The sequence below is a fragment of the Bombina bombina genome, chromosome 8, assembly GCF_027579735.1.
Source record: "Bombina bombina isolate aBomBom1 chromosome 8, aBomBom1.pri, whole genome shotgun sequence".
Lineage (NCBI taxonomy): Eukaryota > Metazoa > Chordata > Amphibia > Anura > Bombinatoridae > Bombina > Bombina bombina.
Genome location: NC_069506.1, coordinates 50,596,962 through 50,623,772, shown reverse-complemented (window position 1 = coordinate 50,623,772; position 26,811 = coordinate 50,596,962). Strand labels below are relative to the sequence as shown.

Here is a 26,811-nt window from a genome sequence, read left to right as displayed (position 1 = left end):
AAAATACAGTATAAAACCTTTTAAAAACTTACTTGGAAGCTCAAAGTTTAGCACTGCTTTAAAGGTTATTCTGGGGCACACAGTGAAATGGGCTGGACAGCAAAGAGCAGACACTCCCCCCACTGCATATGAAAAGATCCTTGAACATTTTCTGAATACATCAGCATAGTCAATCCAGACTAGTTAAAGGGACGCTGTAAACTAGATTTTTCTTTGCAGAAATGTTTTGTAGATCCATTTATATAGCCAATCTGGGGGTGTTTTGTAGCAATGTATAGTTTTGCTATTTTTTTTAATCACATTGTGCTGATTTTCAAACTCGTTACCAAGCCCCAAAGTATTAAATGTAGACTCAAGCCTTCAGACTCCTGCTTGTTTCTGTTTGTGTAATGGGCCTTTTCATATTGGCAAGAGTCCATGCGCTAGTGACGTATGGGATATACAATCCTACCAGGAGGGGCAAAGTTTCCCAAACCTCAAAATGCCTATAAATACACCCCTCACCACACCAACAATTCAGTTTAACGAATAGCCAAGTAGTGGGGTGAAAAAGAAAGGAGTAAAAAGCATCAAAGGAAATTGGAAATAATTGTGCTTTATACAAAAAAACCATAACCACCATAAAAAAAGGGGTGGGCCTCATGGACTCTTGCCAATATGAAAGAAATGAATTTATCAGGTAAGTTCTTACATAAATTATGTTTTCTTTCATGTAATTGGCAAGAGTCCATGAGCTAGTGACGTATGGGATTGGCAATACCCAAGATGTGGAACTCCACGCAAGAGTCACTAGAGAGGGAGGGATAAAAATAAAAACAGCCATTTTCCAGCTGAAAACATTAATCCACAACCCAAAAAATAAATTTATTCTCATAAATGAAAGGAAAAAACTTAAATCAAAAGCAGAATTATCAAACTGAAACAGCTGCCTGAAGAACTTTTCTACCAAAAACTGCTTCTGCAGAAGCAAACATCAAAACGGTAGAATTTAGTAAATATATGCAAAGACCAAGTTGCTGCTTTCCAAATCTGATTAACTGAAGCTTCATTCTTAAAAGCCCACAAAATAGAGACTGATCTAGTAGAATGAGCTGTAATTCTGAGGCGGGGCTTGACAAGACTCCAAATAAGCTTGATGAATCAAAAACTTTAACCAGGAAGCCAAGGAAACAGAAGCCTTCTGAAATTTCCTAGAACCAGAAAATATAACAAATAGACTAGAAGTCTTCCTGAAATCTTTAGTAGCTTCAACATATTTCAAAGCTCTTACCAAATCAAAGAATGTAAGGATCTCTCCAAAGAATTCTTAGGATTAGGACACAAGGAAGGGACAACAATTTCTCTATTAATGTTAGAATTCACAACCTTAGGTAAGAATTTAAATGAAATCCGCAAAATCGCCTTATCCTGATGAAAAATCAGAAAAGGAGAATCGCAAGAAAGAGCGGATATATCAGAAACTCTAATAGCAGAAGAGATGGCCAAAAGGAACACCACTTTCCAGGAAAGTAGTTTAATGTCCAGAGAATGCACAGGCTCAAATGGAGGAGCCTGTAAAGCCTTCAAAACTAAGACTCCAAGGAGGAGAGATTGATTTAATAACAGGCTTAATACGAACCAAAGCCTGCACAAAAACATAATTTATGCTTACCTGATAAATTTATTTCTCTTGTAGTGTATCCAGCCCACGGATCATCCATTACTTGTGGGATATTCTCCTTTCCAACAGGAAGTTGCAAGAGGATCACCCACAGCAGAGCTGCTATATAGCTCCTCCTCTCACTGCCATATCCAGTCATTCGACCGAAACAAGACGAGAAAGGAGAAACCATAGGGTGCAGTGGTGACTGTAGTTTAATAACATTTTAGACCTGCCTTAAAAGGACAGGGCGGGCCGTGGACTGGATACACTACAAGAGAAATACATTTATCAGGTAAGCATAAATTATGTTTTCTCTTGTTAAGTGTATTCAGTCCACGGATCATCCATTACTTGTGGGATACCAATACCAAATCTAAAGTACACGGATGATGGGAGGGACAAGGCAGGAACTTAAACGGAAGGAACCACTGCCTGCAGAACCTTTCTCCCAAAAACAGCCTCCGAAGAAGCAAAAGTGTCAAATTTGTAAAATTTTGAAAAGGTGTGAAGCGAAGACCAAGTCGCAGCCTTGCAAATCTGTTCAACAGAGGCCTCATTTTTAAAGGCCCAGGTGGAAGCCACAGCTCTAGTAGAATGAGCTGTAATCCTTTCAGGGGGCTGCTGTCCAGCAGTCTCATAGGCTAAGCGTATTATGCTCCGAAGCCAAAAGGAGAGAGAGGTTGTCGAAGCTTTTTGACCTCTCCTCTGTCCAGAGTAAACGACAAACAGGGCAGATGTTTTACGAAAATCTTAGCCTGTAAGTAAAACTTCAAGGCACGGATTACGTCCAGATTATGCAGAAGACGTTCCTTCTTTGAAGGAGGATTAGGACACAATGATGGAACAACAATCTCTTGATTGATATTCCTGTTAGAAACCACCTTAGGTAAAAACCCAGGTTTGGTACGCAGAACTACCTTGTCTGAATGAAAAATCAGATAAGGAAAATCACAATGTAAGGCAGATAACTCAGAGACTCTTCGAGCCGAGGAAATAGCCATCAAAAACAGAACTTTCTAAGATAAAAGTTTAATATCAATGGAATGAAGGGGTTCAAACGGAACTCCCTGAAGAACTTTAATAACCAAGTTTAACCTCCACGGGGGAGCAACAGTTTTAAACACAGGCTTAATCCTAACCAAAGCCTGACAAAATGCCTGGATGTCTGGAACTTCTGCCAGGCGCTTGTGCAAAAGAATAGACAGAGCAGAGACCTGTCCTTTTAAAGAACTAGCTGATAAGCCTTTGTCAAAACCCTCTTGGAGAAAGGACAATATCCTAGGAATCCTAACCTTACTCCATGAGTAACTCTTGGATTCACACCAATAAAGATATTTACGCCATATCTTATGGTAGATTTTCCTGGTGACAGGCTTCCGAGCCTGTATTAAGGTATCAATGACTGACTCGGAGAAGCCACGCCTTGATAGAATCAAGCGTTCAATCTCCATGCAGTCAGTCTCAGAGAAATTAGATTTGGATGATTTAAAGGACCTTGTATTAGAAGGTCCTGCCTCAGAGGCAGAGTCCATGGTGAAAGAGATGACATGTCCACTAGGTCTGCATACCAGGTCCTGCGTGGCCACGCAGGCGCTATCAGAATCAACGATGCTCTCTCCTGTTTGATTTTGGCAATAAGTCGAGGGAGCAGAGGAAACGGAAACACATAGGCCAGGTTGAAGAACCAAAGAGCTGCTAGAGCATCTATCAGCGTTGCTCCCGGGTCCCTGGACCCGTAACAAGGAAGCTTGGCGTTCTGGCGAGACGCCATGAGATCCAGTTCTGGTTTGCCCCAACGATGGACCAGTTGAGCAAACACCTTCGGATGGAGTTCCCACTCCCCCGGATGAAAAGTGACGACTTAGAAAATCCGCCTCCCAGTTCTCTACGTCTGGGATGTGGATCGCTGACAGGTGGCAAGAGTGAGACTGCCCAGCAAATTATCTTTGAGACTTTTAACATCGCTAGGGAACTCCTGGTTCCCCCTTGATGGTTGATGTAAGCCACAGTCGTGATGTTGTCCGACTGAAATCTGATGAACCTCAGTGTTGCTAACTGAGGCCAAGCTAGAAGAGCATTGAATATTGCTCTTAACTCCAGAATATTTATTGGGAGGAGTTTCTCCTCCTGAGTCCACGATCCCTGAGCCTTCAGGGAGTTCCAGACTGCGCCCCATACTAGAAGGCTGGCATCTGTTACAATCGTCCAATCTGGCCTGCGAAAGGTCATACCCTTGGACAGATGGACCCGAGAAAGCCACCATAGAAGAGAATCTCTGGTCTCTTGATCCAGATTTAGTAGAGAGGACAAATCTGAGTAATCCCCATTCCACTGACTTAGCATGCATAATTGCAGCGGTCTGAGATGCAGGCGCGCAAATGGCACTATGTCCATTGCCGCTACCATTAAGCCGATTACTTTCATGCACTGAGCAACTGGCGGGCGTGGAATGGAATGAAGGACACGGCAAGCATTTAGAAGTTTTGATAACCTGGACTCCGTCAGGTAAATTTTCATCTCTACAGAATCTATAAGAGTCCCTAGGAAGGAGGCTCTTGTGAGTGGTGATAGAGAAATCTTTTTCACGTTCACTTTCCACCCATGCGACCTCAGAAATGCCAGAACTATCTCTGTATGAGACTTGGCAATTTGAAAGCTTGACGCCTGTATCAGGATGTCGTCTAGATACGGAGCCACCGCTATGCCTCGCGGTCTTAGAACCGCCAGAAGTGAGCCCAGAACCTTTGTAAAAATTCTCGGGGCAGTGGCCAACCCGAAGGGAAGAGCTACAAATTGGTAATGCCTGTCTAGAAAGGCAAACCTTAGGAACCGATGATGATCTTTGTGAATCGGTATGTGAAGGCAGGCATCCTTTAAGTCCACTGTGGTCATGCACTGACCCTCTTGGATCATGGATAGGATGGTCTGAATAGTTTCCATTTTGAATGATGGAACTCTGAGGAATTTGTTTAAGATCTTTAGATCCAAGATTGGTCTGAAGGTTCCCTCTTTCTTGGGAACCACAAACAGATTTGAATAAAAATCCTTTCCTTGTTCCGTCCGCGGAACTGGATGGATCACTCCCATTACTAGGTGGTCTTGCACACAGCTTAGGAATGCCTCTTTCTTTATCTGGTTTGCTGATAACCTTGAAAGATGAAATCTCCCTTGTGGAGGAGAAGCTTTGAAGTCCAGAAGATATCCCTGAGATATGATCTCCAATGCCCAGGGATCCTGAACATCTCTTGCCCACGCCTGGGCGGAGAGAGAAAGTCTGCCCCCCACTAGATCCGTTTCCGGATAGGGGGCCGTTCCTTCATGCTGTCTTGGGGGCAGCAGCAGGCTTTCTGGCCTGCTTGCCCTTGTTCCAGGACTGGTTAGGTTTCCAGGCCTGTCTGGAATGAGCAACAGTTCCCTCTTGTTTTGAAGCAGAGGAAGTTGATGCTGCTCCTGCCTTGAAATTTCGAAAGGCACGAAAATTAGACTGTTTGGCCTTTGATTTGGCCCTGTCCTGAGGAAGGGTATGACCCTTGCCTCCAGTAATGTCAGCAATAATTTCCTTCAAGCCAGGCCGAATAAGGTCTGCCCCTTGAAAGGAATGTTGAGTAATTTAGACTTTGAAGTCACGTCAGCTGAGCAGGATTTAAGCCATAGAGCCCTACGCGCCTGGATGGCGAATCCGGAATTCTTAGCCGTTAGTTTAGTCAAATGAACAATGGCATCAGAAACAAATGAGTTAGCTAGCTTAAGCGTTCTAAGCTTGTCAATAATTTCATTCAATGGAGCTGTCTGGATGGCCTCTTCCAGGGCCTCAAACCAGAATGCCACCGCAGCAGTGACAGGCGCAATGCATGCAAGGGGCTGTAAAATAAAACCTTGTTGAATAAACATTTTCTTAAGGTAACCCTCCAATTTTTTATCCATTGGATCTGAAAAAGCACAACTGTCCTCAACCGGGATAGTGGTACGCTTTGCTAAAGTAGAAACTGCTCCCTCCACCTTAGGGACCGTCTGCCATAAGTCCCGTGTAGTGGCGTCTATTGGAAACATTTTTCTAAATATAGGAGGTGGGGAAAAGGGCACACCGGGTCTATCCCACTCCTTGCTAATAATTTCTGTAAGCCTTTTAGGTATAGGAAAAACGTCAGTACACACCGGCACCGCATAGTATCTATCCAGCCTACACAATTTCTCTGGAATTGCAACTGTGTTACAGTCATTCAGAGCAGCTAATACCTCCCCAAGCAATACACGGAGGTTCTCAAGCTTAAATTTAAAATTAGAAATCTCTGAATCAGGTTTCCCCGAGTCAGAGATGTCACCCACAGACTGAAGCTCTCCGTCCTCATGTTCTGCATACTGTGACGCAGTATCAGACATGGCTCTAAAAGCATTTGCGCGCTCTGTATCTCTCCTAACCCCAGAGCTATCGCGCTTGCCTCTTAATTCAGGCAATCTAGATAATACCTCTGACAGGGTATTATTCATGATTGCAGCCATGTCCTGCAAGGTAATCGCTATGGGCGTCCCTGATGTAATTGGCGCCATATTAGCGTGCGTCCCCTGAGCGGGAGGCGAAGGGTCTGACACGTGGGGAGAGTTAGTCGGCATAACTTCCCCCTCGACAGAACCCTCTGGTGATATTTCTTTTATAGATAAAGACTGATCTTTACTGTGTAAGGTGAAATCAATACATTTAGTACACATTCTCCTATGGGGCTCCACCATGGCTTTCAAACATAATGAACAAGTAGGTTCCTCTGTGTCAGACATGTTTAAACAGACTAGCAATGAGACTAGCAAGCTTGGAAAACACTTTAAAACAAGTTTACAAGCAATATAAAAAACGTTACTGCGCCTTTAAGAAACACAAATTTTCCCAAATTTTGAAATAACAGTGAAAAAATGCAGTTACACTAACAAAATTTTTACAGTGTATGTAATAAGTTAGCAGAGCATTGCACCCACTTGCAAATGGATGATTAACCCCTTAATACCAAAAACGGAATAACAAATGACAAAAACGTTTTTTAAACAGTCACAACAACTGCCACTGCTCTACTGTGGCTTTTTACCTCCCTCAATACGACTTTTGAAGCCTTTTGAGCCCTTCAGAGAAGTCCTGGATCATGCAGGAAGAAGCTGGATGTCTGTGTCTGTAATTTTTGCTGTGCAAAAAAACGCCAAAATAGGCCCCTCCCACTCATATTACAACAGTGGGAAGCCTCAGGGAACTGTTTCTAGGCAAAATTCAAGCCAGCCATGTGGAAAAAACTAGGCCCCAATAAGTTTTATCACCAAACATATGTAAAAAACGATTAAACATGCCAGCAAACCTTTTAAAATACACTTTTATAAGAGTATGTATCTCTATTAATAAGCCTGATACCAGTCGCTATCACTGCATTAAAGGCTTTACTTACATTACTTCGGTATCAGCAGCATTTTCTAGCAAATTCCACCCTAGAAAAATATTTTAACTGCACATACCTTATTACAGTAAAACCTATACGCTATTCCCCCTCTGCTGTTCTCACATATTCTGAGGAGTGAGGTAACTTCAAAGGATCTTAGTTACTTCTGCTAAGATCATAGAAAACGCAGGCAGATTCTTCTTCTAAATACTGCCTGAGATAAACAGTACACTCCGGTACCATTTAAAAATAACAAACTTTTGATTAAAGAAATAAAGTATAAAACACCACAGTCCTCTTACGACCTCCATCTTAGTTGAGAGTTGCAAGAGAATGACTTGATATGGCAGTGAGGGGAGGAGCTATATAGCAGCTCTGCTGTGGGTGATCCTCTTGCAACTTCCTGTTGGGAAGGAGAATATCCCACAAGTAATGGATGATCCATGGACTGGATACACTTAACAAGAGAAACAATGAATACCACGAAGTTTAGCAATCTTTCTTGTGAAATAAAACAGAGCAGAGATTTGTCCTTTCAAGGAACTCGATAATAAATCTTTCTAGAAACAGATTTACGAGCCTGCAACATAGTATTAATCACCGAGTCAGAGAAACCTCTATGACTAAGCACTAAGCGTTTAATCTCCATACCTTCAAATTTAATGATTTGCGATCCTGATGGAAAAACAGACCTTGAGATAGGTCTGGCCTTAGTGGAAGTGGCCAAGGTTGGCAACTGGACATCCGGACAAGATCCGCATACCAAAACCTGAGAGGCCATGCTGGAGCTATCAGCAGCACAAACGATTGCTCCATGATGATCTTGGAGATCACTCTTGGAAGAACTAGAGGCAGGAAAATATAAGCAGGTTGGTAACACCAAGGAAGTGTCAATGCAACCACAGCTTCCGCCTGAGGATCCCTGGACCTGGACAGGTACCTGGGAAGTTTTTTTGTTTAGATGAGAAGCCATCAGATCTATTTCTGGAAGCCCCCACATCTGAACAATTTGAGAAAACACATCTGGGTGGAGAGACCATTCTCCCGGATGTAAAGTCTGATGACTGAGGTAATCCGCTTCCCAATTGTCTATACCTGGGATATGAACCGCAGAAATTAGACAGGAGCTGGATTCCGCTCCAACAAGTATCCAAGATACTTCTTTCATAGCGTGAGGACTGAGTCCCACCCCGATGATTGACATATGCTACAGTTGTGATATTGTCTGTCTGAACACAAATGAATGGTTCTCTCTTCAACAGAGGCCAAAATTGAAGAGCCCTGAAATTCGCACGGAGTTCCAAAATATTGATTGGTAACCTCGCCTCTTGAGGTTTCCAAACCCATTGTGCTGTCAGAGATCCCCAAACAGCTCCCCAACCTGAAATATTTGCATCTGTTGTGATCACAGACCAGGTTGGATGGACGAAATAGGCCCCTAAAATTATACGATGGTGATCTAACCACCAAGTCAGAGAAAGTCGAACATTGGGATTTAAGGATATTAATTGTGATATCCTTGTATAATTCCTGCACCATTGGTTCAGCATACAAAGCTGGAGAGGTCTCATATGAAAACGAGCAAAGGGGATCGTGTCCGATGCTGCAGTCATGAGACCTAAAACTTCCATGCACATAGCTACTGAAGGGAATGACTGAGACTGAAGGTTCCGACAGGCTGCAACCAATTTCAAACGTCTCTTGTCTGTTAGAGACAAAGTCATGGACACAATCTATCTGGAAACCTAATAAGGTTACCATTGTCTGAGGAATCAAAGAACTTTTTGGTAAATTGATCCTCCAACCAGGTCTTCAAAGAAACAACACTAGTTGATACGTGTGAGATTCTGCAGAACGTAAAGACTGAGCGAGTACCAAGATAACGTCCAAGTAAGGAAACACAGCAATACCCCGCTCTCTGATTACAGAGTAGGGCACCTAGAACCTTTGAAAATATTCTTAGAGCTGTTGCTAGGCCAAAAGGAAGAGCAACAAATTGGTAATGCTTGTCTAGAAAAGAGAATCTCAGAAACGGATAGTGATCCGGATGAATCTGAATATGAAGATATGCATCCTGTAAGTCTATTGCTGAACAAAAAGGCAGAATAGTCCTTAGTCACCATTTTGAAAGTTGGTACTCTTACATATTGATTTAAAATCTTTAGATCCAAAACTGGTCTGAATGAATTCTTTCTTTGGGACAATAGATTTGAATAAAACCCCAGACCCTGTTCCTGAAACAGAACTGGCATTATTACCCCTGATAACTCCAGGTCTGAAACACACTTCAGAAAAGCCTGAGCCTTTACTGGGTTTACCGGAATGCGTGAGAAAAAAAAATCTTCTCACAGGCGGTCTTACTCTGAATCCTATTCTGTACCCCTGAGAGACAATACTCTGAATCCAAAGATTTTGGACCGAATTGATCCAAACATCTTTGAAAAATTTTAATCTGCCCCCTACCAGCTGAGCTGGAATGAGAGACACACCTTCATGCGGACTTGGGGGCTGATTCTGATCTCTTAAATGGCTTGGATTTATTCCAATTTGAAGGCGGCTTCCAATTGGAAGCAGATTCCTTGGGGGAAGGATTAGGTTTCTGTTCCTTATTTTGACGAAAGGAACTGAAACGGTTAAAAGGTTTAGATTTACCTTTAGGTTTTTTTATCCTGAGGCAAAAAAAAACTCCCTTCCCCCCAGTAACAGTTATAATTATTGAATCCAACTGAGAACCAAATTTATTACCTTGGAAAGAAAGATAGCAATCTGGATTTAGAAGTCATATCAGCATTCCAAGATTTGAGCCACAAAGCTCTTCTAGCTAAAATAGCTAAAGACAGAGTTAACATCAATTTTGATATCAAAAAATGACATCACAAATGAAATTATTAGCATGTTGAATCAACTTAATGCTAGACAAATCATGATCCGATACTCGTTGCGCTAAAGTATCCAACCAAAAAGTTGAAGCAGCTGCAACATCAGCCAAAGAAATTGTAGGCCTAAGAAGATGACCTGAATATAAATAAGCTTTCCTTAGATAAGATTCAAGTTTCCTATCTAAAGGATCTTTAAAAGAAGTACTATCTTCCGTAGGAATAGTAGTATATCCCCAAAGTTGATAGGGCTCTTTTCCCAAAACTCCAATCTAACTTCTGGCAAAGGATACAATTTTTTAAACCTAAAAGGAATAAAAGTACCACCATGCTTATTTCATTCCTTAGAAATCTTATCAGAAATAGCATCTGGAAAAACCTCTGGAATAACCACAGGAGGTTTATAAACAGAAATTAAACGTTTACTAGTTTTAATATCAAGAGGACTAGTTTCCTCCATATCCAATGTAATCAACACTTCTTTTAACAAAGAACAAATATACTCCAATTTAAATAAAGAGGATTTATCAGTGTCAATATCTGAGGCAGGATCTTCTGAATCAGATAGATCCTCATCAGAGAAGGATAATTCAGTATGTTGCTGGTCATTTGAAATTTCATCAACCTTATGAGAAGTTTTAAAAGACCTTTTACGTTTATTAGAAGGCGGAATGGCAGACAAAGCCTTATGCATAGAATCAGAAATAAATTCTTTTAAATTTACAGGTATATCTTGTGCATTAGATGTTGAGGGAACAGCAACAGGTAATGAACTACTACTGATGGATACAATATCTGCATGTAAAAGTTTATCATGACAACTATTACAAACCACAGCTGGAGGTATAATCTCTACAAGTTTACAACAAATGCACTTAGCTTTGGTAGAACTGTTATCAGGCAGCAGGGATCCAACAGTGAATTCTGAGACAGGATCAGATTGAGACATCTTGCAAATGTAAAGAAAAAAACAAAGAAAAATTATCAATTTCCTTATATGGCAGTTTCAGTAATGGGAAAAAATGCAAACAGAATAGCCCTCTGACATAGAAAAAAGGCAAGAGGCAAATAGGAATGGGGACTAAAATAATGAAAATATTTGGCACCAAGTATGATGCACAACAAACGGAAAAAAATGTTGGCGCCAAAAACATCCGGAAACGACACTAGCGTCATAGATGACGCAAACTTGTGAAAGGACCCGGCGTCAACTAAGACACCAGAAATTACGAATTTGCGTCAACTAACGTCATTTTGCGCCAAGAATGACGCAATAAACTTTAGCGAGCCTAAATCTGCCCTCGAATTTGAAAAAAATGACAGTCAATTGAAAAAAGACCACCCCAGGTAAGAAAATTTTCTAAAAAATGCATTTCCCAGAAATGAAACCGACAGTCTGCAAAAGGAAATATACTGAAAACCTGAATCATGGCAAATATAAGTATAATACATATATCTAAAACTTTATATAAATACATAAAGTGCCAAACCATAGCTGAGAGGTCTTAAGTAATGAAAACATACTTACTTGAAGACACCTATCCACATATAGCAGATAGCCAAACCAGTACTGAAACAGTTATCAGTAGAGGTAATGGTATATGAGAGTATATCGTCGATCCGAAAAGGGAGGTAGGAGATGAATCTCTACGACCGATAGCAGAGAACCTATGAAATAGATCTCCCGTGAGGAAAACCATTGCATTCAATAGGTGATGCTCCCTTCACATCCCTCTGACATTCGCTGTACTCAGAGGAATAGGGCTTCAACAATGCTGAGAAGCGCATGTCAACGTAGAAATCTTAGCACAAACTTACTTCACCACCTCCATAGGAGGCAAAGTTTGTAAAACTGAACTGTGGGTGTGGTGAGGGGTGTATTTATAGGCATTTTGAGGTTTGGGAAACTTTGCCCCTCCTGGTAGGATTGTATATCGCATACGACTACGTAACTAGCTCATGGACTCTTGCCAATTACATGAAAGAAATGGGAGCCTCTATGCAAGTTTTTAAAAAGGTTTTATACTGGATTTTTAGATCAGTATCAGCATATTTTTAAAGGAACAGTCTACTCCAGAATTTGTATTGTTGAAAAAGAAATCCCTGTATTAACCATTCCCCAGTTTTGCATAACCAACAGTTATATTAATATACTTTTTACCTCTAGGATTACCTTGTATCTAAGACTCTGCAGACTGCCAACTTATCTCAGTTCTGTTTACAGACTTGCATTTTAGCCAATCAGTGCAGACTCAACTCCACAAGAGTGAGCAAAATTTTATCTATAGGGCACACATGTACTAGTGCTGTCTAGCTGCGAGAAACTGTCACAATTCACTGAGATAAGAGGCAGCCTTCAAGGGCTTAGAAATTAGCATATGAGCCTACCTAGGTTTAGCTTCCAACAAATACCAAGAGAACAAAGAAAATGTGATAATAGTAAAATTAAAACGTTGCTTAAAATTGCATGCCCTATCTGAATCATGAAAGTTTAATTTTGACTACACTGTCCCTTTAAGAGATGCATTTTATGTGGAAATTACAAGTCAATGTTTAAACGTATGACTTATTGTTTATATTCTTTGTAAATCGCATGTCACTCAATGAGAATCTAAATAACGGTTTGATCAAGTTTTAATTTTTCTTCTCAGGTTCATGCTAAAGTAAATTGCTAATTTTTTAAAAATTGTATGCCCTATCTGAATCTTTAACTAGACTGTACCTTTAAGTATGAAACAAACTTGACACTGTTAGGCTTACAAACAATGTAAAAAATGCTAATTTTATTGTAAAGCCATCCCCAATTGATCTCAGCAAAGGTGATAAGATGCTGCCAAAGTCTCAAAATTAAAAAAACCCATAATTTTAGTGTTAAATTATAAAGGTATGAGTAGGGTGGGGGCATAAAAAACAAACACAATATTGCATAATAGATTGCCTTTCATCAAACAGCTTCCTCATCTCCACCAAGCTTCAGAACCTACAAATGCACAGGCTCATACATTTTTTTCGACTGGCAACTAGGTTTTGAACAAATATCTTACTGCATCATATCAAAGCATGCAGGAAATATGCACCCACTTTTATGTTACAGCCTTGGCACTGCAAATATTAGGGTGAGACAAGATGAATGGAACTGAATTTTTTATTACTGTAGTTTCCATTTCTGGGGTCAGCACAGAGTGATGTTCTGAATAATATAAAGAGCTTATTTTTAACCCCTTAAAGGTACATACAGTAGATTTGCATAACAAACAAATGCATGATAAAGACAATGTAATAGCACTTAGTCTGAAGTTCAAATAGTAGCTTTTTTTTCTGACAAATTTCAGTTATGTCTATTTCCAATCCAGTATCATGTGACAGTCATCAGCCAATCTCAAAGGCATATGTATATTCTGTAAATTCTTGCACATGCTCAGTAGCTCCCCTCTTGCTTTGTAGCAGAGGAAGCTGAAGCGAGACCACTCTTAAAGTTCCGAAAGGAACGAAAATTATTTTGTTTGGTCCTCATCTTATTTGATCTATCCTGAGGGAGGGCATGACCTTTCCCTCCAGTGATGTCTGAAATAATCTCTTTCAGTTCAGGACCGAATAGGGTCTTACCCTTAAAAGGAATGTTCAAAAGTTTAGACTTAGATGACACATCAGCAGACCAGGACTTAAGCCATAACGCCCTGTGTGCTAAAATGGCAAAACCTGAATTCTTTGCCACTAATTTAGCCAGTTGAAAAGCGGCATCTGTAAAAAAAGAATTAGCCAACTTAAGGACCTTAATGTTGTCCATAATTTCCTCTAATGGAGTCTCCATTTGAAGAGCCTCTTCTAGAGCCTCAAACCAGAAAGCAGCTGCAGTTGTTACAGGAACAATGCATGCAATAGGTTGGAGAAAAAAACCTTGATGAACAAAAATTTTCTTCAGTAGACCCTCTAATTTTTTTATCCATAGGATCTTTGAAAGCACAACTGTCCTCAATAGGTATAGTTGTACGCTTAGACAGAGTAGAAATAGCTCCCTCCACCTTAGGAACTGTCTGCCATGAGTCCCTTATGGTGTCAGATATGGGAAACACTTTCTTAAAAACAGGAGGGGGGAGTGAACGGAATACCTGGTCTATCCCACTCCTTAGCAATAATATCCACAATCCTCTTAGGGACTGGAAAAACCATCAGTGTAAACAAGAACCTCTAAGTATCGAACCATTTTACACAATTTCTCTGGGACCACTATAGGGTCACAATCATCTAGAGTTGCTAATACCTCCCTAAGCAATAAGCGGAGGTGTTCAAGCTTAAATTTAAAGGCCGTCAGAATCTGTCTGAGGGAGAGTCTTTCCTGAATCAGAAATTTCTCCCTCAGATAACAAATCCCACGCCCCTTCAGAGCATTGTGAGGGCATATCAGATACGGCTAATAAAGCGTGAGGCGGCTCAGCATTTTTCCTTAACCCAGAGCTGTCCCGCTTTCCTTGCAAACCAGGCAGCACTAGATGGCAGCAATATTTCCTGTCCTGTAGTGCTTCTGTCACGTGCACGCTACCTACCTAGGTATCTCAAAGAATAACATGGAAATTAAACATTTTTGATAATAGAAATAACAGAATACAATTTTTAAAGTTTCCCAATCTGAATGAAATAATTAAACCTGAAGGATACAACCTCAGCATCAGAAGGATTAACACTATCGGAATCTGAAACTTCACCCTCAGATGCAACCAAAGAATCTTCCTCAGACAACTGAGAGGAAAACCTTTGGAACAGACGCAACTGAATCAGAAACCCTATTTACTGCCTCCTTAAATTTCCTCTTGCGCTGTCCCTGTAATACAGGAAAAGCCGAAAGCGCATCCATTACCGCAGAAGATATCTGGGTAGCAATATCTTGCAACGTAACCCCAACCGGAGTATGAGATGAAGCATAGGGCACTGCCTGTGCAGACAACAAAGTTTGGGACACTTGAGGAGAAAGAAGAGGCATCTCTTGAACAGGAGACACCTGAACAGCATCCATCTTAGCTAATGGCGGCTCAGAATAAAAAAGTCTATCCCTGTAATGTAAAGCTCTATCAATACAAGAGGGACAAAAAGGGACTGGTGGTTCCACATTGGAACCAAAACACAGGCTACATGTAACGTTTTTCAGGGCCTCTTGGTCCATCTTCAACCAAAAACTCACCAAAAAAAAAAAACTGCTTTTAATTTGCACACTCAAAAAAAACTTTACTGTCACTTTAAATTTTAAAAAGCAATTTAAAATTTTCAACAGCAGCAATTGAACTCAAGTTACTGCTCTTGCAAATCTCAAACAAAAAAAAAACTCTATAACAGCAGTAATACTTGCCAAAAAAATGTTACTGCTCCTTTAAACTATAAATGCAGTAGTCAAAACAAAACTGCAATAGTTTTATAACAATCTCAGGCAACCCCTTACCTCAGCACTCCTTGCTGCGTTGCCTACCTGCCTTGCCGACCGGAGAGAAAAATTTAACGGACTCCCAGACACAAGCGAGCTCAGCACTGTGACCATGAGCCGATCTAGAACTCCAACTGAAAAGAAACCAAAAAGGCACGCAAACTACTTTCCGCCACAGCAAAATCCTGCCCTAGTCGTGGGCGTCTCCCTAAACTAGAAACAAACCCAGCCGCCATTACAAACAAGCTGGCAACTGGGACTACCCTCTCAAAGCAGCACAAACGGTCAACACACGCTGCCAAAAATACATATGACTAAAACACATGCTGTCTAAATACACTTTATTTCCACCAGCAGCCTTAGCCCTTACAGAATAAAAAACTGAGCCACAGTCTCCTAAGTCCCCAGTGCCTGCATCCATATACTGCCAACTATCCTATTAACATACAATAGGATTCCATATAAGAACAAGTGCCTAATTCCTGAATCTCCCAGAAATTAAAATAAGGCACGTACCTGAAATTACATCTGCCCGGCAGCAGGGCAGCACACCCGGTTTGAGAGACCTCCACCCACTCATGGACCTGTGGAAAAAAGGAAGGCTGATTAAACATAAACAGGCTTCCAAAGACAGGGCAGCAACAACAAATTGGGAGGCGCAGTGAGGATTATACCCCACAAGTTCCCAGATGCTTAAAAGCCACCACTGCCCCACTGAAGAGAACGTGGACTACGGCCAAACCCCCAAAAAGACACAGAAAACTTGCCCTGCTTCAAAATGAAGCAGGGCAATGACAACTTTCTAATTTACTCCTATTATCAAATTTTCTTCATTCTCTTGGTATCTTTATTTGAAATGCAAGAATAAGTTTCGATGTCGGCCCATTTTTGGTGAACAACCTGGCTTGTCCTTGCTGATTGGTGGATACATTCATCCACCAATAAAAAAAGTGCTGTCCAGAGTTCTGAAAAAAAAAGCTTAGATGCCTTCTTTTTCAAATATAGCAAGAGAACGAAGAAAAATTGATAAGAGTAAATTAGAAAGTTGCTTAAAATTGCATGCTCTATCTGAATCACGAAAGAAAAAAATTTGGGTTCAGTGTTGCCCCTTTAAATTAGATTCAACTTTATTTTTTTTAAACTTCAGATGATTATTGGTTGACAGTGAGAAAAACCTAGATGCAGATGTACATATATATTTCAGAGACAAAACCTTTTCCAAGGATGTTATCGTTTTAAAGTATGCTCAAAATCTGAAATTTACAAAGTCAAGAAAAGCCTTCAATATTTATCTTGCACCTAAAAAAACAACATGCTCCATAAAGTCACACAAAGGCTAATATAAGAATAATTACACATATTAAAAAAAACTTAGCAATATAGTTTACCCATTATCCTGTATTTTAAAAGATAGGACATTTAATTATACAACTTTCCAATATAATTTTACGATAAGTATCAATACAAAAAAAATAAAAAAAATAAATTCCCCCCCCCCCCCCCCCACGATTTATATAGAGCATGTAATTTAGAAGAAAAAAAACCCAAAAAACTTTTCAATGTACTTTTATTATAGAATTTGCTTTGCGCTCTGTGGCCTTTGTTGAAAAGCATACCTAGGTAGGCCTCAGGGGCAGCATGCATTACTAAGAGCTAGCTTGCCGTATGCATTGCTGCTCCTTCAACAAAGGATACCTAGAGAATGACGCAAATTTGATAATAGGGGTTAATAAGAAATTTGTTTGAGGTTTCATGTCCCTTTAATCTAGCTTTTTAATGCAATGAGGGAAAAACACATTCAAATATATAAATGAATAGTTTAAAGTGGCAAATATAACACGTTTTTCTTTTTCGTTAACATACTCTGATTTGGTTTTTGAGCTGTTCTGCCTCCTGGCGTAGCTGATCGAGTTCACTCATTTTTCTTCAAAGAAAATGGAGATTTACTACCACCACCAGCACTCAAATCTGTAAAAACAAGAAAACAAAAATGATGCTGAAAAATTCCATTAGAAGAGTTAAATCACCACAAAACTATTTTGATCTTTGACCAACAAAAATGTGAACTTTGCAAACCAGAAGACCATTGCCATTCATCTATTTTGTTTTGAAACTCCACTATTCATCTTACTGAATGCTCAGTGTCTCAGAATGTTATAAATTATGGAAGTCAGAGCTCTAAAGTATATTGCTCATTGATACTTCTTAACAAAAGGCAAAAGTTTTACATTGTCTTCAAACCCCACTTTCAAGCAAAAAAACAAACCCACAAACTATTTATTGAGGCTGTGCAATATTGGAAAAAATGTTTTGAGGAAATATTACAATTTTATTGATTTTTTTTTTAAACATGCATTTTGGATTAAAAAAAAAAAAAAGTTCAATACAGCGGTTTGTTCCCTTTGCAGTTTGCACTCCCGACTGAGGGATAGATTACAAGTGGTGTGCTAAAGTTAGAGCGCACTCAATATTGAAATATCACGCCAGCTTTAACTTGTGTGCGTATTACAAGGTGAAAGTAAAAGCGACCGCACAAGCAGATAAATTAATTTCTTTCATGGTGGTGAGAGTCCACAATCCGTTACTCATGGGAATTACTCTTCTCTACCACTAGGAGTCCAAGATTCCCAGACCACAAGAATTCTATTAAACTCCTACCCTCCCTTATACCTCAGTCTAACGTATAGCAAAGCAACTAAAAAATAAAAATTATGCTCACCTGATGATTTTCTTTTCTTCAGATGGAAACAGTCCACAGCTGCATTCATTACTTTTGGGAATTCAGAACCTGGGCACCAGGAGGAGGCAAAGACACCCCCGTCAAAGGCTTAAATACTCCCCTAATTCCCTCATCCCGAGGAACAAGGAACAGTAGAAGAAACATCAGGATGAAAAGGTGCCAGAAGAACAAAAATAACAGACGCCCCACAGAAAAAATACGAGCGGGGAGCTGTGGACTCTCTCCATCTGAAGAAAAGAAAATGATCAGGTAAACATAATTTATGTTTTTCTTCATAAATGGAAAGTCCACAGCTGCATTCATTACTTTTGGAAAACAATACCCAAGCTATAGAGGACACTGAATGCAAAAACGGGAGCGTACAAGAGGCGGCCCATTCTGAGGGCACCTGGCCTGAAAACCCCTACCCAACAAAATCCAGCTTCGTCTGAAGCCATGAACTTGAAAGGAAAAGGCCCAAGGACACTTACCCGCAGCCTTGCTAGAGACTGCAGGAACTAGACTCGACTGAGTCAAGAGCCTCCAAGAGACACCGTCCACAGCAGTCTGTCTCCAAACACACCCCTTACTAAAGAAAGGGAACAAACTACTATATACTTCCACAAAGAAGAAAAAGGCACAGAGAAAAAACATGATTGTACTTGTAAAGCACGGCTAATCCCTCTTAAGGGACTCAAGGCGCTGCTTATTTTATGAACCTCGAAAGGAGGAAAGGCTGAGTAGACCTTGCCGGGGATCGAACTTGCAACCCTCGGCAGAGTAGCCACAGTGAATTAGTATGCTGAGCTAGCTTCCAGCTAGCATAAGGAACTCCAGAAAAAAAACCAAAGGGCACAGCAAGTCCTAAATAAAAACAGAGTAAAAACCAGACAAATCGGGTCAGGCTAACAGAGACCCAACCAGTCTCATAGAAACAAGGGGAGGCAACGCCCAGACCCCAGAAAAACAAACCACGGGATAAGGCTGGGAGTCTGGGGTTGAGAGATCCTCTCCCTGTTTCACTCTAGAAAGCAACTGAAGACGAAGGTGCCCAAGTCGCAAAAAAGTATATCAGAATACCGAAATATTCAGAACGAAAACTCGCGCAGCAAGCTCAGATAGGTCTGACGAACAACACCTGAAGCAAAAACAGTGCTCACTGCAGTCATCTAAAAATGACTCAAACTTAAATAACTTGCAGAGCAAGTAGAAGCAGCTGAAGATAGGATCCTTCAGAATGCTAAGTATCCACTAACCTACGGATAACGTCGCAGGCTAAGAGCCGCCAGTCCTTCCCACAAATCTTGAATGTGGAGAAAGGAGAAACCTCAAAAAGGCTAACTGTACCTCGAATGCTCAGAGGATGAAATAGTAGAGCAACAGATCTCAGATCCTGCTTTAACACCAGACCAAGCGATAGATGTGTCTGATAGACAGGGGGACAGAAGACCCCAACCACAAGCCCACAGGGAATGGAAGAAAAAAGGGTGGACTCACCCACCCCAACCGAGCTCGGGTGCCAAGCCAATCCGCTCCTCCAAAATAAGGCACTTCCAAGGAGTGCAATAGATCCATAGGAGAACCTCTTAGAGAGTCTCTATGTAGAGAGACCAATTTCCAGCAGGTGGAACAGAGCCCACAGAGATGCAGATATTGCCGCTTACAGAAATAATCCCCCTGAACCAACCTCCTACACACAGGGCAGGACAAGGACCCTCCAACTCATAAGGAAGATAAACTATCCCCTCCAAAAGGAAGGGCACAGATAACGGCGTACACGTCCAAAAGACATGAAGCCATAGTCTGAACAAAACATTGTTGACCCAACAGAGAAAAAAACTCCCCGTTGAGGAGCACACGCCGTCCAAAGGACAAGTCAGGCCTTAAAGTTTATAACCAGTACCCGAAGGTGGATGAGAACTCTGGCCTACCTACTTGCAAGCCCAATGAGCTAGCCCCTATGTCGCAACATAGGGTCCCTAAAAAAAAAAAACTGAGTTGTCCAGTCCATCGGATCATAAGTCTCCAGACATCCAAGAAGGATCCAAGACAAGAACTCCAGACCTGGGACCCAGAATCGACCTAGAACAAATGACACCCTCAGGGAACACAAGATACCCCCGTCTAAAGCAATCAGACCAAACAGGGAATGAGAACCGGGAAACCCAGAGAACGAGTACAGGACTCACTCGAATTCCCAGCCCAAAGGGAAGAGAACACCCTCAGCCGGAGGTCAACACCCCCCCCCACCAAGCTACTAGGCCACAACAAAGTCACGGAATTTCTCTAGAGCTAAAGGGCCCCAAAGGAAATGAAAACGAGAACAGTCTCACCCGAAAGAGTAAAACAAAGGCTTGTCTCCATAATCCTTTCAGATTAACTTTCCAGAGGACCACAACCAAGGGAGAAGAATGCAAAGCATCCCAAACACAGGCAGAAAAACGTCCCCTAAGCAAAGAGCTTGGAAAGAGAGACACCTATCGCCCATGATATGGAGACGATTAACTCCCGAAGGAAGACAGAGCCTCACGGCCTTCACTTCCTAATTAAGCGGCCAAAGCCGTCACAAAAATCAGACGAAGTCCAGAAAGTCTTGACCCAAAGGAAGAGAACCTCTAAAAAGGACACTTCCAAAGAGACCATGAAAGGCAAAACCGTAAGAACGGCGGTATGAAGGACCTAAATCCTCCAAGCCTCCAACCCACAACTGAAGGAACACTAGTTCCTGAAGAATTCGGAAATGACTGAGAATGTCACCGCGGATCTCAATGGAGTCCCGGCCCACTAGATTGAAAGGCGAATGAGGACTGAACCAATCCCCCATGCCCCTAAGCAACCACGGACCCTCAAGTCCTCTCAGGATGCTAGTTGAAGCTTGGAAAACAAGACAATTACACAATCATATTGTGATCACTGGGCGCCATTAACGGACCAACAGGACATGAAAAAGTGTCATGTGTCTGAACTAGGCCTCAAAGACAGAAGGATTTGTACCCAGTGAGGACCAGCCTGAAACCAAGGGCCCCAGCACTGTCAAGGCCACAGAGTCTCCCCCGATGATGGAGGGATAAAAGAACAGTCAGACAGACCTGTGTAAACAGAGCAAACAAAATCATGAGTATCAATTCCAGAGAGGAAAGTTCCAGAAGGAAACCTCACACCACAACATGAGCTTTAAACCAAATAAAAATCATCCTCGCCAGATAAAAATAAAAGATAAGGCAACCCGTACGTTATTGCCCAGGAAGAATGGACAGACCCAACAGGACCAGCCCAACAGTGGTCCAAGACTTCCAAGCTGAGAATTGGAAAAGGATACATAAATAAAGACTATAAGAAGATTACTTTATCCCCTTATGTCTATATATTAGTGATGCACCGAAATGGAAATTCTGGACCGAAACCGAATCCGAAAATCCGTGATGCACTTGGCCGAAAACCGAAACAGATACCAAAAATGTATTTTTTAAAAATTTTTTTTTTAGTTTTTTGCATAATTAGAGCCAATAAAAAAAACCCACACTTTTATTGAAAGTAACACACTAAAATTGGACAAAAATATCTTAAAACAATAATATGCTACACAATAATTTTACCAAGAAAAAAAAAAAAAACCAGGCAAACAATGCCATTTTCGGCCAAAATGTTTCTGCAACCAAAATTTTGGTGCATCCCTACTTAAAACAATTATAAATATCAATATACTGTATTATTCTTCATTTAGTTCTATGTAACAGAATCATATTTAACAGTTTTTTTTTTACTAATTATCCAAATAAAGTATAGTCCTAGAAAACTCATATGCAGAACAGTAAGTCAAGTAACAAACAAACAGCAGCTCTAGTCTAGCATCAAATTTGAAACATGCTACACAATAATTTTACCGAAAATAACAGGCTAAAAAAACGAAAAACGAAATAGCCAAAAATGCAATTTTCGGCCGAAACTTTCTGCTGCCGAAATTTTGGTGCATCCCTACTATATATGCAAGCCAGTCGAAGAATCCCCAGACCCATTAAGAGTGGGATCCTCCAGCAACGCCAAAAAACGTGCCTTAGTAGGACACGAAGGCACGCCAGTCCATAACGAAAGCAGCAACATACCTCCGCAAGGACAAAAGGAAACACCGGCACCAAAAGGTTGACCCCCTGAGGCCTCAGGGGCAGTCACTCCACCGGAAGGCTTAACTGGACTAGGCGATCCTACGCCTGGCGAGCCCCGGTTAACGAAACACGGACTATAATGTAAGCATACTTCCAGGAGGTGCAGTTGCACCAGCGCCAAAGATAAGGCCATGCGGAACAGTGTCGTAACCTCAGGTGGGTAAAGGAAAAAACTGCAAAAGTAAATGTGAAAGATACTAACACTCTCAGGCTCTGTAGCTGACCCAGAACATTAGCGAATCTCCAAAACGCTAATGTGAGAAAACATGGAAAAGAGGTGCAGGGTAGCACTAATGAAAGCACAGAGCTCAATTTGTATATGGTATATCTATACTAGTATGGTGATGTATAAAAAATATATGTCTAAAAAAGATAATAACTATGTGAATCTTTAAAAATTTATTATACAATAATCGTATAATCATATAACAATAGTGCCGGCACTGATTAAAACAGTATAATAAAAGGACATAAACATAAAATACATAAACAACGGGTGTTGATTTCAAGTAATATTGGCAAAAAAAATGGCAAGAGAAAAAGTTAGCTTGCTAAGTATTTTGGCAGCCTAAACTTCAAATGTGTCCGTATTGGATAATTCACAAATGTTCTCATATAGGGCACATTAAATTACCGTCTCTGCTATGTGTGGAGTTGTCCGTTGTTTTTATTAAGTCCCGTGACTTTGTGCAGAGTGATTCTCCTGGTGTAAGTAGAGCAAGTATTAATGTAGAGAGCACGCTGGTAATTGTAATCCTTCAGTGCTTGCTTATGATTACCGCAATACATCTGGGGTTTGAAGCACACTCCCGACTCTGATACTGTAAGGGTAATAGGACTCGTTTGGTACAGCTGTCAAACAAAGCATCAGAAATCAGCTAATACCTTCGGTCCCAGGACCTACCCTTACATCTGCCACTGTGGCCATTACCCTAGGACGCTACAGGATCACTCACAGCAAGCACTGAAGGATTACAATTACCAGCGTGCTCTCTACATTAATACTTGCTCTACTTACACCAGGAGAATCACTCTGCACAAAGTCACGGGACTTAATAAAAACAACGGACAACTCCACACATAGCAGAGACGGTAATTTAATGTGCCCTATATGAGAACATTTGTGAATTATCCAATACGGACACATTTGAAGTTTAGGCTGCCAAAATACTTAGCAAGCTAACTTTTTCTCTTGCCATTTTTTTTGCCAATATTACTTGAAATCAACACCCATTGTTTATGTATTTTATGTTTATGTCCTTTTATTATACTGTTTTAATCAGTGCCGGCACTATTGTTATATGATTATACGATTATTGTATAATAAATTTTTAAAGATTCACATAGTTATCTTTTTTAGACATATTTTTTATACATCACCATACTAGTATAGATATACCATATACAAATTGAGCTCTGTGCTTTCATTAGCGCTACCCTGCACCTCTTTTCCATGTAACCTCAGGTGGGAACAGGCCACACTCCCTAGAAAGGATAATTAGCGTTTGGGTTACCTGCATGCGTAGTAAGAGTTGATGGTAGGGAACTCGTCTCGTGAGAAATAGAATCCCCAGAGACGGATGGCTCAGTGGGCACCAGATTCCTCGATCCAAAGGAACAGAGCCCTCTAAAACGGCATTCGGAACATAACTGATGGGCATGTATCACCCGGGGCAATTCATATTCTTTGCAAGTAAAGACTGAATTGGAGACATCCGTCTCCAAGAATCCTCCATAACTGGGACACTGCTGCCTTCAGAGAACCAAACACCAGCGGACAAGGATTTTTCCACCGCCAAGTGGTCAGGAAAACATGTAATCAGTGCAGACATGCAAAAGAACGCCCGACCGAAAAGTCTGCGTCACTAGACATAGGCCGTTAAGTTCCAAAATAGCCATGATCCGAAGCAAAACTACACAGTAGCAGACAATCACTTAAAACATGATTATAAACCCCCCCTGTTCAATAATCCCCCTCAGGAGATATTAACCCTTGATTCCTAGATACAAAAAGGAGCCTCACTGAGACCCTATGGTAAAGTTATCCCTGAAAGGTTGTAGCCACTCTCGGATAAACAGTTGAAATTACAATACATCTATGATGAAAGTAAAATGAAACTATCTTACCGAATCTATGCCGTGGAACAGGAACACGGCCCTTCAAGTGTGACAGATAGTAGCGTCGACTCTGCCATGGACTTGAGAGAAAAAAGCAGGCAACAAAACTAGTCAACGCTGTTTGCTTGTGGAGCTGTTAATATGAGTGGGGATGGTTTTGCAGAAAGACACTCCCTGCATCTCCGGACTAACTGATCCATGATCTCACTGAGAGGCTGACAGGACTACTTAAAACTCCAGTCCCATGCTGAAGAGTACTACCCTCCATAAGACTATCAAAAACTTCTGACACTTCTCTGCCAACCTCCGGGGACAAAAGGCAAGGAATGACTGGGGGATGAGGGAAGTGGGAGGAGTATTTAAGCCTTTGGCTGGGGTGTCTGCCTCCTCCTGGTGGCCAGGTTCTAAATTCCAAAAAGTAATGAATGCAGCTGTGGACTCTTTCCATTTATGAAGAAAACATACCTAAAGAAAAACAAAAACATAGGGTGGGGGCTCTTGGACTCACCACCATGAAAGAAGTGAATTTATCAGGTAAGCAGAAATTATGTTTTCTTTCATACAGGTGGCGAGAGTCCAGGATCCATTACTCATGGGAACCAATACCCAAGCTGTGGCAGTCCATGAGTAATAACAAAGGGAAGGATTTAACACCTTTTTCAAGCACTTAAAAAACAACAACCCAGGTATAACCCATCAGACAACTGTCTGAAGGACCTTTCTAACAAAAAGCGGTTTCATGCAAAAGCTCCATACAAAATGGTAACATTTTGTAAAAGTATGCAAATTAGAAAGTAGCTGCCTTGCAAATTTGATCAACTGAAGTCTCATTCATGACAGCCCAAGTAGTAACAACTGACCTAGTAGAATAAGCAGTCAAACAAGGCTCAAACATTGACTTAACATTTTTATCCGCCGGACGCAACAAACATTGCGACCATACATCGCTAGTATCAAAATCCCAGAAAAAAAGTTTCCGTAAAGGAAAGGTACAAGTCTCAAGCTCTGAAAATAAAAAACACATCCTAACCGGATCAAAAGTAGTAAGGCCATACCCGCAGGTGAATGCCAAGAAAAGAAATAGAAACACTAACAGAGACCTGGTTCCTCAAGAGCTCATAATTGGGAATAGATACAAAGACAAATATGAGTATGATCCACATTCCTCCACTCGTCTAGAGCTTTTCGCCAGACAGCCGTACCCCTGAAGCCTCAGAAGGAACCACTCCCCCAGAGGAAAGGACCGTCTCACCTGGTGCCCCCAGAAAGAGAGGACACTGATAAGCTCTACGCTGGCCCTCAAGAATCTGTAAATGCGCCAACGCCACCAATATGGCTATGCACAACCGAACAGCAACCTGTGGTGGAAAGAAACCTCCTTCTGGAGAAGGGGTAACGGCATTTGGGACAACTGCCTGTGTAGGAACAGAAAAAAACAAACAGGGAACGCACCTCACGGGACACAGAATCCTCAGAGGCAGACGGCTCATTGGTCTCTAATTTCTCCCCAGAGGGAGAAAAGAGCACTCTATAACGGCATACGGAACAAATGATTGGGCTAGATTACCCGGGCCTCCGTGCAAGCTAAGCAGGAAACAGAATCTGGAAAATCCTCCTTAGAAAAATCAGAATCCTCAACTTGAACAGGCAAATTTGGACAAAAACTGGCACCTCACACCCCCAATGGCTGGGGCACTCACCACCTCCTATGACTCAGACAAGTAGAGAACAGACCCTCTCCACTGACACTGGCAAAAATACGGAAATGGAAAACAAAACGTTACCATTCCCGGTCACAAGGTGCAACCCACAGGCCAAAGAAAAGCACGCCAGTCCCATCAGGAACGGCGTAGCACTAAAAACCTATATGCCCAACATCACTACACATAAGCAGACAGAACAACATATACATGATTAAAGTTTCCCACTGTTCAATAACCCCCCTCAGGAGATATTAACCATAGATTCCATAAAGATAACGGAGTCCCACTGAGACCCTGTGTTCTATCATTACATTATATTCCCACAGAGAAAGAAAAATGAAACAATCTTACCGGAATCTATGCCGTGGAACAGTAAAACGGTCCTTCAAGTTTGACAGATAGTAGCGTCTCTTCTAACATGGACTTGAGTGAAGAAAGCAGGCAGCGAAACTCGTCAACGTTGATTGCTTATGGAGCTGTTAATATGAGTCGGGATAGTTTCGCAGAAAGACTCTCCCTGCATCTCCGGACTCTAACTTTCATCCATGCACTCACTGAGAGGCTGACAGGACTACTTAACTCCTGTCCCATCTCGAAGAGTACTACCCTTCATAAGAGAATACTCCGTAATCTTCCAATACTTCTCTGCCAACCTCCTGTGACGAAAGGCAAATAATGACTGAGGGATGAGGGAAGTGGGGGAGGTATTTAAGCCTTTGGCTGGGTGTCTTTGCCTCCTCCTGCTAAAGGAAAAGACAGAGCT

The 26,811-nt window shown here is 41.3% G+C and overlaps 1 protein-coding gene across 1 annotated transcript in view; it reads right to left on the bottom strand.

The window, feature by feature from the left end:
* The window catches only part of GNB1 (G protein subunit beta 1), a gene marked incomplete in the record, with an annotated part of 238,044 nt that overhangs the window by 124,731 nt on the left and 86,502 nt on the right, over positions 1-26,811 (bottom strand). Inside the window, 1 exon segment of the mRNA XM_053690362.1 lies at positions 17,209-17,313. Coding sequence (XP_053546337.1) covers positions 17,209-17,265 — 57 coding nt within the window.